The sequence below is a fragment of the Benincasa hispida genome, chromosome 3 (assembly GCF_027475165.1).
Source record: "Benincasa hispida cultivar pf3 chromosome 3, pf3_genome.v1.1, whole genome shotgun sequence".
Taxonomy (NCBI): domain Eukaryota; kingdom Viridiplantae; phylum Streptophyta; class Magnoliopsida; order Cucurbitales; family Cucurbitaceae; genus Benincasa; species Benincasa hispida.
Window position 1 is genome coordinate 4313733 of NC_143480.1, and position 16661 is coordinate 4330393.

Here is a 16661-nt window from a genome sequence, read left to right on the forward strand (position 1 = left end):
AAAAAAAAAAAACAAAAGAAAATTGGAAACAAAAGTTGCATCCTTCCTGAGTCAAACCAAGGACCAGAGGAAGAGTAGAAACCACTGACTAGAGGAAGAAATACTACTTGACCTTCTGATTGAAATTTTAACTCTCGACATTCCACTTCTTTACTTTCTTTGTTGAAATTTGAACTCTCAACCATCTTCCATTATGCTACACTACTACATTTTTCTAAATACTTTCAAAACCACTATATTTTTTTAATAATTTTCTCAATGTACAATATTAAAATAAAAAATCCTGAAATTAGTTATTATTATTTTTTTAGAAAAAATTGAATTTATATCGAAAATTTCTAGAAAGAAGGAAAATCAAATGCAATAAATTGTTGATTGGTTAAAAACTTGCAAAACTGTCTAATCAAACTTATTCATGTCATGTAAGAAACTATCTGGACTTGACGAGAGAATAAACTATTTTTTTTTTAAAGAATAATTTTTATTTAAATCTACAATAAAATTATAAAAATTATTTTGAATAGTTGTAAAACATTTTAATTTTTTTTTAAATAACTTATTTTTAAAATTAATCACTCTGTGAGAATGACTTTATTAATCAAAATTGAATAAATTAGTTATTATTTTAAAATTTTGCTTTCTGAAATTGCATTAAATAATGGTTTTATAAAATTCTATTATATTACATGTACTAAATTTCATTTCAACTAAAAAAGAAAGAAAAGAACAATTATCAATGTTTATTTCTGATTTTTTGTTTTAAAAAAATAGTTATCAAACATATTTCAAATTGTTCTTAAAAACAAAAAAATAATAATAAAACGAAAAACGAAAATAATATCCCTATGAAAAAGAATGTAAAATTTAGCTGCAGTAATAAGGAACGAATCATTTCATCATCATACTATTACTATCCCAAACTATTTCAAAAACAAAAAATAATAAAACGGGAAACGAAAATGATTATCCCTATGAAAAAGAATGTAAAATTTAGCTGCAGTAATAAGGAACGAGTCATTTCATCATCATACTATTACTATCCCAAACTATTTCAAATGCCCTAAGATGAACATTCCTTTTCTTTTCCCCCCCTCTCTCTCTTTCACTCACCCTTCCTTCCTTGGGTTGGGGGGGGGGGGGGAGGGGGGGATTACATAGAATTTTCAACGATCCGCACCTGCAGAATCCAAAGTAAAACCACGTTAATTTTATACATATTGTACTATAAGGTCCACATCACGACAAGCTAATATTCATTTCACGTGTCCTATAACATTTTGTATTCAAGAAAATCAAGAAAAGCAAGAAAAGCAAGAAAAGCAAGAAAAGCAAGAAAAGCAAGAAAAGCAATACATATAAGACGTATGTTTAGCGTTGAAAACTTTAGTTTTGTTCATTTTGTTTTCAGATTTTTATTCTCTACTTATCCGTTTGCATTCTTTCATTCATCTCAACGAAAACGACATGCTTGCTTACCGTTACTTTCCTGCTCCATCTCGTCTCCGTACTTCCATACAATATCTTTTAGTCCAGTTGAGAGGTTATTATAGAACTACAATAATACAACAGATGATGCAGTTAGAACTTTGGACTTAACTAATGGTTGTGGATAATGAGAGAATTACAGAGCTAAAAAGAAGAAACTTCAAACTCCCCAAGGCGGCAGACACTATCACGTCAAATATGACATGATAATGAGTGAATTATAGTCACGTCAATTACATGGAAACGTTAAGAAAATCAACACGAGATTGATGGGAGAACTAAATGGACTCGAATATATAATAATCTCAATCTCAAGTGTCCATTTCAATTGGCATATGAACTATGGCCTTTTAAGTGTGCAAGTGTATCGATTCATACCATTTGAAATTCTAAAGTATCGCCTCCAGCTTTTCGAAGCTCCACCATATGCAACGAAGGCGCAACCTGAAAAATCTGGAGAAGAGAACCTTTTGAGTTCAAGAGTATGTGGGATGGGGAGTTCAAACCTCTGACCTCTTGGTCGAGGGTACATAGTTTACGTTGGTTGAGTAGTCGGCTCGGAGAAGAGAATTTTTAGGACAGCTAATATACTTGCCCATTATTTGTTAAATTTATCGTTAGAAATGTCAGGTATTTAAAAGACATGAAGGGGCAAAGTGAAGAGGAGCACCTCTGTTGCAACTGATAAATGACCTTTGCGTCCAGTTTTTTCCCCTTGGAGCTTCATCTGTAATAGGCAAGATGGATATTTTAAGTCCAAAATCGGTTTGGTAAGCCACGGATGATTCCGTAGAGATTTTAATTTTCCAGCCAAAGCTGAGACGTTGGTCAAATAGCTAAACCCTACACTCCTACAGTCATAAATTTTAACAAGAAAAACAGACCTTGAAGTTATTAATCTTCACATCAAAACCCAACGGAACAGCAGTGTTTTTTATCTTCGAAATAATTTCATCTGCCGGACAATTGGATGTGAATCTTGTTTCACGTTTAATTATCCCCTGGTCACCAAAGAAACCGATCAGCACATGTACTAAGTTTGTATTCATAAATTATCTCAACATGGAAAAAACTTCAGATGCATTGTTGCAGGGAAACATCAATGTTACAAAATACAATGTTTGTGCTAAGGAAAGACCATAACCTACCATTTGCTTCTCAAAAAGAGTGGCAAGGTTGAGACCCCGAGATTTCGAGATGAGCTCAAATGCATTCATGGTGACAGGTGATGCAAGTGATGCAGATCTATCTTCTCTCCTCTCAACAACAAGATTATCAGAAGCCTGCAACATTAGAAAAGTCATATCTGCTAGCCTTAACATGCACAACAAAATGCCAAAAGAACAACTTGCATTACCCCTGATTCATTAAAGATGTCATCAACGTTATCAAGACTGATTTCGGCATTTTCAAAAGTGGGTGGCTTGTATCCTTTCTTAAACCAATCATTCTCAAGGACTTCAGCAATTGTAATTCTCTGTTTCACAGAAAATCCATAAAATATTAAATCCTCAACTGAAGAGCAGTTAACAACATCGAGATTACATAATATAATTACTACAAAGGACATCCTTAACAAAATGAATGAAGCTTTCCACAGTACAACTAGAAGAGGGAAGCTAAAGGGAGCGAAAAGGCATACAGTTAATGGATTCGGATCCAGAATTCTCTTGATTAATTTCTTGGCACCGGAGGAGAACCATGGAGGACATGTGAAGTCTGCCTTGAATATCTGCAATCACAAGTAGAATTCTATGGTTTGAGCTCGTAGATGTAATTTATTGAAATAAAAGAATAATAATAATAAATAAATAAAAGCCAGAGTGTTTGCCTCAGTTGGACTTCACACTTCTTCACAAATCTTAAAAGAATAGCACGATAGCACAGGTTGCACAGAAACTAGAAGTATTGACTAATAAAAACACTGAACCAATAAGAAATTAAATGCGTACAAGTACAAATACCTTTTTATACAACGCCATGAGATTGGAGTCTTCAAACGGCAAGTAGCCTGCCATGAGGACAAAAAGGATAACCCCACATGACCATAGGTCAGCCTTTGCTCCGTAGTACCCCTTATTGTTGATAACCTATTATTTACATATTCAATCACAAAAGTAAGTTTAAGAGAACAAAATAATAAATAGTTGGAGTCAAAACCCAATATACCTCTGGAGCAACATAATTGGGAGTTCCACATGTTGTGTGAAGTAATCCATCACCCTGATAAGAGAGATAAGGATTACTCATGAATCCATCAATCAAAAAGCATGCAAGTTTTAATAGCAGAAGTAAATATCCAAATTAAATCACATGTTTGATCATACTCACTCGAATTTGTTGCGGTAGAGCACTCAATCCAAAATCTGAAATTTTTAGAACACCACTAGCATCCAATAATAAATTCTCTGGCTGAAGCTCACAAACAAAACCTTTTAGTAACTATTCACTGCCTCCATTTTTAAGACCAAGACTTCTAAAATTATAGTTTGACAAGGTAATATCAATAACATGGACAACGGAATGATATCTTTTATAATTTGATATGCACCTTTAGGTCTCGATGACAAACACCTCTGCTATGGCAATAATCCACTGCATTTATTAACTGCTGAAAATACTTTCTTGCTTCATCTTCTTTCAATCTTCCATTACATGCCTAGATCAAGGAAAAAGAATAAACTTTTGTTCAACTACCAGTTACGATTGCATAGACGAGATAAAACTAGTCACTGTATCTCACAATTTTAGCGAATAGTTCTCCACCAGTTACAAATTCCAAAACAATATATATCTTGGTCTTGCTAGCCATCACCTGCACCAAGAAAATAATTAATGTCGGATGAGATGCAATAAGCTAATTGAGTAAACAAGATGAAACTAAGGAATTTAAATTCATAGGTGGAAAGTGAACTTTATCTAACCTCATACATCCGAATGACATTTGGATGTCTAATGAGTTTCATAGTGGATATTTCACGTTTAATCTGCATATATACAAAAGGAAGACAAAAAAATAAAGTTAATCTTAAATTATTTCCACTTTTTGTTTAAATTAAAAGAATCGATTAAACAAATAAAGCTTGGATTCCTTAGATAAATATTCAGCAAAAAATTTGACGACCCAAGGGGGATGAAGGATGGTCTTTCAATTGCCGAATCAAGTATTAAGTTTTCTCACATACCCAAAAGAAAAGACCTGTTTCTATCTCATTAATTAATTTTCCAACCCTAGTAAACCCCAAATATCATATCTCGACTCTTGATAAGATGTTGATCTTTGTCTACAGCAAGAATTTAAGTCATAAAGGACCTCTGGTTGGAACTATAGTCCATCGTCGACTATTCCATAAAAGAGGATCCAGAGAGGGAATTTTGAACCATGCACATAAATCTAATATCCATCCCACTTGAGTGTATTTGGGACTTTTTTTAATAGCGTATTTGGGACTTCCGGTCTCTCTAGATGGTTCTCACATACATACACAGAATTATAACAATAATAAAATAGGTCCTAGTTTCTTAATATGCATTTTTTTAAGGCACTTACTATGCATTAATCAAACATCCATTCTTGCTTGAATAGACTTAGGAGGTGCGGCCATCCCTAAATGATTTTTAGGTTGCTTCTAAATGATCAGAAAACTTAAAAGTAATTTAAACCGGTTTTAGATAAAGAACACTTAAAAGAAATATTACTCTCAAACTTTAACTTAAAAATCATTCTAAAATATACAGGACAAAAAAAAAGAAATTAGCATTTGTAGCCTTGGCCTATTTAGCAATTAAAAATTCCTAGCATAAAGGGATTCAATTTATCTCAATCACCTATTGCAACCTCAAAGGACTGGGCGAATCATTGACCATAATACAGCCTCCGTGATAGCTAAGTTTATTTCACTTGGAGAAGATCATAACAATAACACGACATCCCGCCATAGGTACAGAGAAATAATTTCTCGAAGCCAGTGATAATCAAGACTCTAGAACTTCAATACACCAAATTCACAACCGATATTAACTCTCTATTATTCGTTGAACGATGGCTTAAAATTCATCAAGACGAGAACAAACAGTCAAAACTAAACAATATACAACTTAATCTCCAGTCAACCTGCAATAACTACCACTTTTTATGGTCCCAGAAGGGAAAATTAATAAATCCTCCATCGTCGTTTTCCCTTTATAGTTTGACTGGTTCCTAGCTGCCCGCTATTATGATCTAATGCATAGAGAACAAAATAATAACCCCCAAAGCCTAAATCAACCACGCACAATAGAGATATTAATTGGGAAAATATTGAATGAATGTTTGAATTAGTCGTGGAATCTAAATCATACCTGCCCGATCATCTTGTGTTTGAGAATATTCTCTTTGTCGAGGATTTTGATGGCTACGTTCTCCCCTGTCTCGCAATTCCGAGCGAACTTAACCTTGGCGAAGCTGCCTTCTCCAAGGGTTCGTCCCAGCTCGTATCTCCCCACCCGCGTTTTGCTATGACTGTTGGACCTGGAAGCCATATCTGTCTCCAATTTTAACTCCTTCGCCCCCTCAATCCCCTTCCTCCCTATAAAATCCCCCGATCAAGACCTCTTCTTCTTACACGGTTGCCATACCTGAGACTTAACCACACTCATCTTCCCTCTTCAATCGGCAAACGAAACGAGAACGACGAAACCAATGAACGAACACAAACTACTTTTTCTCGAATCAATCTCAATCGAAAGATTTCTCAAAAGCTAAAGATGGTGATGGGGCGATTCTAGGACAACGATCGAAAGCCGAGCACATGGGGTTGTGGTAAATCAATGAAACGAAAATCCCATAACTATAAATCAGGTTTTGGAACATGGAATGAGTAAATTCTGCATGTGCCGGCGCAATAAACAATCGCGGTGGTCGGTGGAGACTATAATCTCTCGGGAAGAATCTGGGTATTTTGGCGCTCGAATGATTGAAGATGATGATTGATGGGCAAGTGGGAAATTTGAGTTTAATCGATGAGAAGAAGCATCCAAATCAGAGGTTTGACTAAAGGAGTCGTCCTTCGAATTCAAAACATGTGAATTCGCTATAGGCAAGGCGCATTTATCTCGTTATTTATAGAGGAGCGGTGGAGAATATACCATGAGTTTTTTTCCCCTTTTTTCCTTTTTTTTTTTCCTTTTTTTTAAAATAAATAATATACCACAAGTTTTCCTTTTTTTTAGTGCTTTCTTCACAAATTTGATGAGGCTGATCATAAAGGTCGGGAATTGGAAGTTGTCTCATTTTCTCATATTTGCCATAGTCATAGCGTTTTGACATATTGTGTTACGTATAAAGTTTTAGAGAATCGAAAATTTTCAATTTTTTTATTCCTTATTCTGAGTAGTTCGTTCTGATTATGTCTCGTATGATATTTTTGTGTAGTTGTTTGATTTTGGTTTTATAGTCTTTTATTCTGAAAAAATGAGTTTTCTTTTTTTTTTACACGATATCAGAATAGATTTTAGGTTGAATTATATATTTACTCCAAAATTATAAAAATCTAATTCATATATATTAATTTTTTTTTAATGATTATGTATTTATCATAAATGATTTTCTTAAGTTTAAATGAAATTTTTTACCATAGATAAACTAACGATAAGTCAAGTGGTCAATATGAACTTAGTTCAGTGGTCTTAGCATGCTCTCCGATCTAAGAAATTGGAGTTTCAATCCTCAATTCCACAATTGTTATACCACAAAAAAAAAAAAAAAAAAGTCAAGTGTGTATATAAATGACATAAATTGATTAATTATATAAATAAAAGTGACTTAATTTTGATGAAATTGTTTATAGTAATGATTGAAATTTTACAAACTTGGTTTATGGATCAATATATATGATAGTACATGAATTAAGTTGTGACTAAGGTAAATTCAAGAAACAAAAATATATTTTAAGGAGATTTTTAAAATAGAAAAAGAAAAAGAAAAAGAAAAACATTTACATAAATAGTAAAATTTAATCATGGTTGTGATAGACACTGTGATCAATGTCAATCATAGTCTATCACCGTCAATCAATAATAAAAACTAATATTGATAGATGCCGATAGAATTGATAGATGTCGATAGAAGCCTATCAATGTCTATCGGTTATAAAAATTAATAAAAGTCTTTTGTTTTTTTGTTGTTTTGTTTTGTTTTTTTTTTTTTTTTTTGGCTATTTCTTGACATTTTAATCTCTATATTTTAACCTAATTTTAAGGTTATCTTCTTCTCTGGAATATATTTAGTCTCATAAAATATAAAGTATTTAATTTAATTTACTGAATTTAAAAGCCTAAAAAGTTGATCAAAGAACAACAACGACCTCCCTATATTATAGCAGGTTTGCTTTCATACAGAACATACTTGAGGCTATTATTTGGTTGATATATCTTTGTTAATTAAATATAAATTCATCTGAAAAATTATCAGAAATAGTACTGAAAAAATTTATCTTTCACAATTAGCACAATTTTTCTCGAATAGTTGCAATAATTTTTTCTAGTCTTTTTCCGCAAGACCCACGCTAAGATTATTAAAAAAATTGAAATTGTTTTGATGCCACGTGTCTGGTTATTTATTTAATACTTAAAACATAATTTTACCTTTATGCCCATATCAATTATTTTATGTTATTTTAATCCATTTTTGTCGTACCCACCAATTGTCTTGCAAAGGAGCAGGCTTTCACTCGCAAGACATTAGGACCTCATTTGTTTTACAGGTTTTCTCATGTGATTTTAGATAAATATTTAATATCCTATTTATTTTACTAAATTTCAATTTTTAAATTTCAGATATTATTATTTAGGAAACTTTAAGATCCTTCATATTTTTTTTATGTAGATAAATAAAAATATAGTTTAATTAACTAATATTAATTACTATTATTTTTAATTAATTATTAAATATAAATATATTATTTAGACTTGATAAATTTCAACCATATATCATTAATATTTTATGTTATCTTAACTATTTAATATAAACTACTCTTGATAATTATCAATATTCTAATTAATTTATTTATTAATTTAATTATGTTTAATTAAAAAGCATGTATTTATTTATTATTTTATTAATTAAATAATTTAATATAACAATAAATGAATTAATGTTAAATTTAGTTCGATCTCTTACATCTAATTAAGTAATTATTTACTTTTAGTTTCTATATACAAATTATTAAATTGAATACGGATATTTAACTTCCAAACATCAATTATACTATACATCCAAACACAGATATTAATTATGCCAGATATTCAAATTCCATATATTTAATATCTATATTCATAAAACAATATTTGAGATCCAAATACCGACATCACGCTTTATTGGATATTTTGCTTTCATTTTCAACTATTTGCGACATTCACACAGACTAGATGTGTTTATCAAATTTTATTTAAGTAAACACTTTAGAAATTATTTCAAATGGTAAAACGGTTAAAAACACTGATAAGATATAATCAAAGTTTAGAACTATCGATGATAGACATTGTTAAACTTCTATCAATGTCTATCAATGTCACTGATAGATACTGATAGCATCTATCATTGATAATCCTAAAATTTTACTATATTTTGTAAATTTTTGTGTTCATTTTTCTATATTTTAAAACAGTCCTATATACATCTACCTCACTATTACATCCGAACATAAACACTTTATTTCGTATGTCTTTCCGTTTTTTAGTGAATAAAGTGTTTGGGTTTAAAATTAAGGTTAAAATGGTATTTACATTATCGATTGCAGAGTAACAACCTTCTAACGTTTTCAAAAAGGTTGAAGGTCAACGTCGATCTTAGCCAAAAAGGACTGAGAAATACTATTATGATGATTTATAATAGATAATGTTGTTTGTGAAGCATAAAAAACTTGGAGAGTTATTTCTGACCAATATAATAATAAAATTAACAATATTAATCCTTTTTCTTTTGTATGGTAAATTAGGGATCTTTTTAAATTAAAAAAAAATATTAAAAATATTTATACTTTATAGTAAAAAGTTCCAACATTATCTGATAGTATGTCCAATTAGCACAAACTTGAGTTAGGGAAAAAACCACAGTAGAAGGTGTGTGTGCAAGGATATTTTTTTCTTAAAAAAAGATTATACTCCTAAATTTCATATTGTATCAATTAAAACTTTAAAATCATTTTTTTAGTGATAGAATAAAGTTATTTTCACTCGGTTTCATTTTAACTCATAACCATACAGATACAAGTATTATTCTTAGTAATGAAAATCAGATAAAAGCAATTACTATAGCCATAAACCACTCAAGATAAGTATTATGGTAATTCATATATTTAAATAAATCTTATATATATACGTGAAAATTATATATTTAAATGACTTTTTAAATGAATTCCATTAACGACGTAGGATTTTAATGAATACAATTATTAATTCAAAAATTGACGTGACATCCCTCCAAAATTAATAATATAAACTTTTTAAGGTTTTGTAAATGTGGGATAGAGATATAGATAACCAATCTATTCCACCTGCCTATATATATAAAACACTTTAAATAGCATTTGTAAGTTTTTTCAATATAAAACTGAATTATTGAACCCAATCATATAATGCTTTGATTGGTCTTTATAAGATTTGAATATAAAATATGATAATAATAATAATAATAATAATATAAAATCATTGAACGATGGTGATTGGATGAGAATAGTTCTTGTTTGTGGTTATCGTATGAAATGCTCTCACTGCCTTAACTTGCGACAAGTGGTCGTGTAGACGTGTGCTATGCTTGAGGTACATAAGTACGAGAATTACCCTTTTATTAATAAATATGTTTAATTATTAGTTGGTCATAAACTATAAATTATCTCTACTAAATTGACCTAATATACATGGAGTTTTCAAAAATAATAAAATTTAATCTTCTATGATAGAAGATGATATAGGCTGATAGAAGTCTATCAGTAATAGAAACTATTACAAATTTATCAGTGATACTATGTGATCGATGCTAATATAAATCTATTAGTATTCTTTTTCCTTTGTGGCTATTTTTGTAAATAATTTGACATATTTTTTATCTGCGAAAATTTTTCCAATATAATATATATACGTACTAAAAAAAAAAGCTTTAAATTATAAGTTAGTTTTACATTTGGGTATAATTTTATTTTAAACAATGGTGTAAAATAACTTTTTAAACTTTTAAAAGTGTCTGATATAATAATTGTTTGATATATTCAAATTTATGTATAATTGTCCTGTTAGACAGAAATTTTGGTTTTATGTTCAATGAAACTCTAAAGTTTTTATTTTATAATAAACAGGTATTAGGTTTAAAATTGAAAGTTGATTTATCAAACACTTTTTTTTAATGAAATATTTAAGCTTAGAAATTTATTGGATATAATAAAAATCTATTAGATACTTGTTAACACGAATTAATAATAATAATAATAAACTTTTAATTTAACCAAACAAATAAGGTTGCCTTATTTTTCCCATTAAATTATTCAATTATTGAATCTGATTTCATTCGATGAGTAAATAGTAGTAATAAAAAATAAATAAATCGAAACAAAACAAGGCGTTACTTGGACAGGCTATACTTGAAGAAGAGAAGACTTCGTACCTTTTTTTTTTTTTTTTTTCCCCTTTCTTTTTAAGTATTGGGGGGGACTTCTTACTTTTCGATATTCAAAGGTTGTTTCAAAAAATATTCTCATACAATCCAAAACATAAATTATTTGATTTGTTTAGACATTCAACTTTTCTTTTATTTTCTTCTTTAAAAAATAAAATTAAAAATCACTTTTAATTCGGAACTTTAATAGAAATAATAATTTAGTCTTTGATTTTGTAACGATTTAATTTTTATATTTAAAAATTTGCAACAATTTAGTCATTATACTTTCAAATTTATAACGATTTAGTATCTATTATAAAAATTAGTATTTAGATTTAATGAGATTTCTGACATAAATAAACCAATAAACTAATTAGTTACTCAATATTTTTATAAGATAAATACAATAAAAGTTGACATCCAATTTTAACTTCTTCTTTTTTACATCGTGGACTAAATTGTTACGAATTTGAATGTACAATGACTAAATTATTACATACTAAAATTTATTGACTAAATTATTATGAAATTAAAATTACATGACTATATCGTTACAAACAAAAAAAACAATGACTAAATTTTTAATTTCATAAGGTTGAGACTTGTTTTTAACGAAAAAAACATAGATGAAAGAGAACGAAATAAGAAAACAATCTATGTAATAACAATAGTTTAAAAATATATTTTTTAATTAAAATTAAAAAAAATTAAAAATTTTGAAAAGTGAGACACACAGGACAAGTTATTTAAAATAATTGGGGAGTTTTGTTTTAGAATCAAGATAATCGCTATCAATGATTTTTTTAATAATTGATTTTTATATGCGGTTGGATTTTTTTTTTTTTTTTTTTTTTTAAGTTTTCACTCTCTTCTTAAATCTACTTTGGTCTCTATATATATACACATACATATGTACGTATATAAATGTGTATATATGTATATATGGATAGACAGTGATACAATTGTTGACCCGCACAAATGAAGATATTCTTTTATTTATAGAGTTTTAAGTGGGTTTTATTGGTTTGGGCTTTGATAGTCCATGAACCTAACCCTTGGCTCCAACTAATTGGACTTTGATCATACTTGACATTTGGGGTCAAATTAAACTTTTTTTTTTTTTTTTTTTTTAACTCAACTGGACTTTAGCCCAAATAATAATATCAAATTGAATCAAATTATTTTATTCAATCCAACGATCACGATGAAAACACTGACGTCATTGGATTACTAATTTATGTCTTCAACCTTAATTCAGGATACATGTCAACCTTTAATTAGTCTCAAATTTGATGATTTATAACTTCGCAATTAATTTGTTAAACGATGTGGCAATTCATGATTAATCCAAAAATTCTCATTCAACAAATGCTCTTTTCGAGATTTATGCACATTTATGGGTTGATGAATCTCAAAAAAGATAAAGTTGAAATAAAAAATAAAACTTATTTGCTCTTGATTTTGACTCTATATGATGTGTCAAAGTAATCAAACCACGAATTTGATACCTAAGTTTGATTTGAATTTGGGATAAATTTTAGAATATGGCCAATTTTAATTTGGGATAAATTTGAGATTTTGTCATTAGATTTATGATAAAAGCTAAACTTGATTTGGATAAAATTTGGAAAATAACCAAATTTTAGTTTGAGATAAATTTGAGATTTTACCATCAATTTAATTTGGATTTAGGAAAAAAGCTAAACTTGATTTGAACTTGAAATAAAAATTTGGAATATGATCAAATTTTAATTTGAGATAAATTTGAAATTTTACCTTAATTTGATTTGGATTTAGGATAAAGACTAAACTTGGTTTGAAGTTGAGATAAAATTTGAAATATGGTCAAATTTTAATTTGAGATAAATTCAAATTTTATCCCTAATTTAATTTGATTTTGAGATAAAAGATTATAAATTTGAATTTAGCAGAAAACTGACGTTCTATATCACTATTCGTCTTCTCTGTCTTTTTGTAGGTTTATCAAAGAGATGCCTCCACCACTTTTTACGTGAGTGATGGAGAGAAAAAAGTGGGGAGGGAGTTAACTCCTTTCCCTTAATTATTTAAAAATTAAATAATTAGAAAATTATTTAAAAATTAAATAATTTTAATTCATAATTAAAATTATAACAAAAATATATAATAATCATCTTATTATATATTATGCAATCATATGTTATATTATATATAACATATAATATATAATTCAAATTTGTATCATATACAATATATAACCTATAGTTTCTCTTTTCTCTCTTATGGTATTTAATATAAATCATATTTATATTAAATTTTAATTATATGGATCTAATTCATATAACTAACATTTGAATCATATTCAAGCATTTAATTCATTTCATAAATTCTTTATATTATAATGTATCAAATACATTATAGTAATTATATCATAAATAATTAAATACACTAAATCATATCATATATAATTAATTCCCTCAATTAATTTGAACAATTCAAATTAATTCAAAACTTGATTCTCATAAAATTCGATGAGCTACCGAGGGGACCTCATGGACCTGTAGCTTGAAGCTCCAATGGTTCATGAATAATTAACTAAACTATTTAATTAAATTATTCACCATCTTTTAACTGTCAGACATTCTACTAAAGACCGACAGCTGCACTCTTCGCACTATATATATATTTATGTGTCCATTAGATATAATCAATCTACAGTACGACGACCCTTCACAAAATGCTCGTATGTACAGCTGGGCCAAATTACCGTTTTGCTCCTGAAGTTACATCTAACTCCTTAAGTACCACTGATTCCTCTAATGAACAATAAATCATTGTCCCACTATGACTAACCTTTCTCGAGCCAAGAGGGGTGTGGCACCACAATGTTCAAGCCTCAGAATCAGTCCTTAAGGGTGCAATTTATCTACTTTCCTAAACATTATGGAAGTAGTGATTTCTGTCTTGTGTAACTGTGTTCCCAGCTCCCTAATTAGACGAATTCCCAAAATGATAGGCATGTTGAGTCGGCGATCTGGCCACTTTCAACCATACAATTCAAAGGACCGCCTTCATAGGCAGTAGTTCACTACTCACTCATGATTCAGGTCGTGTTACCTATGGTCATCCTAATGAAATGGAAGTCTCTATTAAGAACGGTGTTATATAACGAGACTACTCATTTCGTGGTCCAGTCTTATACAAACTCCTTTGTATAAAATATCCCTACTCACATGTCTCAACATGAATGATCAGGATCATATCACTTGTAGTACTTTATAACAATTGTAACATCTACAAAGCGGGTCATACTCGTAGTGTCACCAGGATAAGGTATCCAGTCTTATCCATCTACTATAGACCATTTAGATTATCACTTAAAACATGATCCATCTGTATGTCTCTATATACATGTTTAAGTCACGAGATAACCATGGAACTTAGTTTATTGGTTTTTGATTAATGCAATAAAAATTGGAATAAAATATCATATATTTTATTAAATAAATAATGAGTTTGTACATAACATTTACAAACTATAGGACCCTACAAGATTTAGGGCATCTAACCCAACATCATTTATTTGCAATGATAATATAGTGAGTTAAATAAGTGCTATCGAGAGGCAGTCAAATACTCATTCACTAAAGTAAGACATTCTTGACTAAATACTATTTCCAGAATAACTCTTATTCCCATAGTCATTTAGTTACCATTTTTAGTCAAGAACTTACTAACACTTAGTAATTATGTAAGTGTAAGCCTCCATTTTTAAAAATTTCAGAGATTAACGGCCCCAACGATGTTGCGAAATTGGAGAGTCAAGGTTGGAAATCGACCTAAGAAATCCTATCCATTTTTGGAGTTTGAGTTGTTCTGAATCCTATATTACAACCCTTCAAGGGGATAGCCTGGTTAGAGACTAGCTAATGCCACCCAAAAGACGACATCAGGCACAACATGAATCTCACGGTCCAAACTAATGAAAGAGACCGCAGGGCACATTGACACATATCCTTCACCCACTTCCTATGAACTACTTCCCCATTCACCTTACTATTGACTCATGCAAACACTTTTCGAATGGAGGTCACTCCCAAGGTGACATGAAGTTAAGCATGAATCTCAAGGCGTGAATTCTTTAGGGATGTGAGAGTTAGAAATCAATATATCGTATATATTTAATATTACTACGAACTACTTCCCTTATTCACCTTGATATTTACCTATGCAAACACTTTTCGAATGGAGGTCACTCCTAGGGTGACACGAAGCCAAGCATAAATCTCAAGGTATGAACTCTTAGGGACGTAAGAGCTAAGAACAATATATCGTATATGTTATTAATCTCCTACCGAAGTGTTCTAACAACATATCATATATGTATTCAACTCCCACTGAAGCATTCTACTTGTTTGGGTATAATTTTACTTAGGTTTATTCCGACTAATTAAACAACCTAAGTTTATGTGGTTTATCCAAGTATAACACTTATAATTGGATTTAACCTACAATATCTCAGTGATAAACCAATTTCATCTCCTCACACCCCTCACCTGTGCTCATAAAACCGGTCAACAACACTTAATTATTCGACCATAATCCCCAGGTAGGAGGTGTTCCGTAGACCGTCAACTAAAGTACCCCCAACATTAATCAGGATTATATACTAGTTGAGTTTGTAACCCAGGTTCTATAAAATAACGACATATTTTAACTATTAAAACAAGCGGTTAACCTACGTGAGTATGCAACTTATCTTTGTTATAGATTTTAATGTCTAATCCAATTTTATACAACTTATAAAATAATAGACATGTTTTACATCCATAACAATCATTAAAGGCATTCAAACTTTTAATATAACTCTTATATTAAACTTTAGAAACCCTTAAACATGCATACTATATATTATAACCCTTAAGAACATATTTTTAATGCACGTAACATACTTTCTATAGTGAGATTTTAAACTACATGACATACATTATGCACATACATGTTTAATTTAAATATAACATACATCACATACATAAATTTTTAAACACCACTAATATGGTTCAATTTTGGCATCCTAAGCAAGCAAAAAAAATAATTATTATTACAAATGTAATTCAAAAATAGCTTAAAAAAGAATCTGCACTGCTCGACTGGACCCAAACAACCCGAACTGGCTCTCCAAGGCTCCAAATAAGGCTAAACTGGACCAATTTGTGGGTTGAACCGATCAATAGGCCATCTAACCGATCGAACCAGTTTTTTCCCGTGAACCTGCTCAATCACGCGCGCCTTTCTAGTCTGAAATGAATAACATCACGACGCTGCGAGGGCAGTAGCTGAACTTCTAGTTTTTGTAGCTGACCATGCTTCCTTCAATCTTCGATTACAACCTAATTTTAACTCTATTGACTCTAATAAAATTACAAACTCTAGAGCACACATATAAGCTCATCAACCAAGAGCCAATTACAAATTAAACTTCATAATCAAAGAGAAATCTAATACCAAAATCGAATTTCAACCATATCAGTCAACCAAACATGCATCCATAGAAATTCACCCACCA

At 30.0% G+C, this 16661-nt stretch overlaps 1 protein-coding gene across 1 annotated transcript; it reads right to left on the reverse strand.

Moving 5' to 3' along the window:
- Window positions 1-877: 877 nt before the first annotated feature.
- Window positions 878-6581, reverse strand: CIPK23 (CBL-interacting protein kinase 23). The gene is made up of 15 exons (XM_039027610.2): window positions 5827-6581; window positions 4410-4472; window positions 4229-4300; window positions 4037-4144; window positions 3817-3897; window positions 3655-3708; window positions 3450-3575; window positions 3128-3217; window positions 2843-2962; window positions 2634-2768; window positions 2370-2486; window positions 2156-2212; window positions 1864-1938; window positions 1477-1552; window positions 878-1177 (listed from the first exon to the last, which is right to left on the reverse strand). The coding sequence occupies exons 1-15, from the start codon at window positions 6004-6006 to the stop codon at window positions 1164-1166; spliced, it is 1368 nt and encodes a 455-aa protein (XP_038883538.1). The 5' UTR covers window positions 6007-6581; the 3' UTR covers window positions 878-1163.
- Between the last annotated feature and the right edge of the window lie 10080 nt (window positions 6582-16661).